The sequence below is a fragment of the Penaeus monodon genome, chromosome 15 (genome assembly GCF_015228065.2).
Source record: "Penaeus monodon isolate SGIC_2016 chromosome 15, NSTDA_Pmon_1, whole genome shotgun sequence".
In the NCBI taxonomy this organism is placed as follows: Eukaryota; Metazoa; Arthropoda; class Malacostraca; order Decapoda; family Penaeidae; genus Penaeus; species Penaeus monodon.
Window position 1 is genome coordinate 27,654,644 of NC_051400.1, and position 246 is coordinate 27,654,889.

At 35.4% G+C, this 246-nt stretch overlaps 1 protein-coding gene across 1 annotated transcript in view; it reads right to left on the bottom strand.

Annotated features, from left to right (window-relative positions):
- LOC119582288 (midasin-like) overlaps positions 1-246 on the bottom strand; it is a gene marked incomplete in the record, with an annotated part of 28,200 nt that overhangs the window by 13,530 nt on the left and 14,424 nt on the right. Inside the window, 1 exon segment of the mRNA XM_037930506.1 lies at positions 47-175. Within this exon segment, the coding sequence (XP_037786434.1) occupies positions 47-175 (129 nt within the window).

Consider the following 246-nt stretch of genomic DNA (forward strand, 5'->3'; position numbering starts at 1 on the left):
TAAGTTTAACCACCATAACAAAGTACAAAAAAAAACAATGATATACCTGTTGAAAGCCTCCAAGCAGTTCAGTGACATCCATATCAGAGTTAACTGTGAATGTGTAAAGCTGGTTTCCAGTCAACCTGGCTAGCAGCTTTACCACTGATGTTTTTCCAACACCTGAAGCTCCCACCTAAATAATGCAGATTTAAAATTATTAGGAGGGGATGGATTTCATCAATTTATATAAAAAGCATATATAGA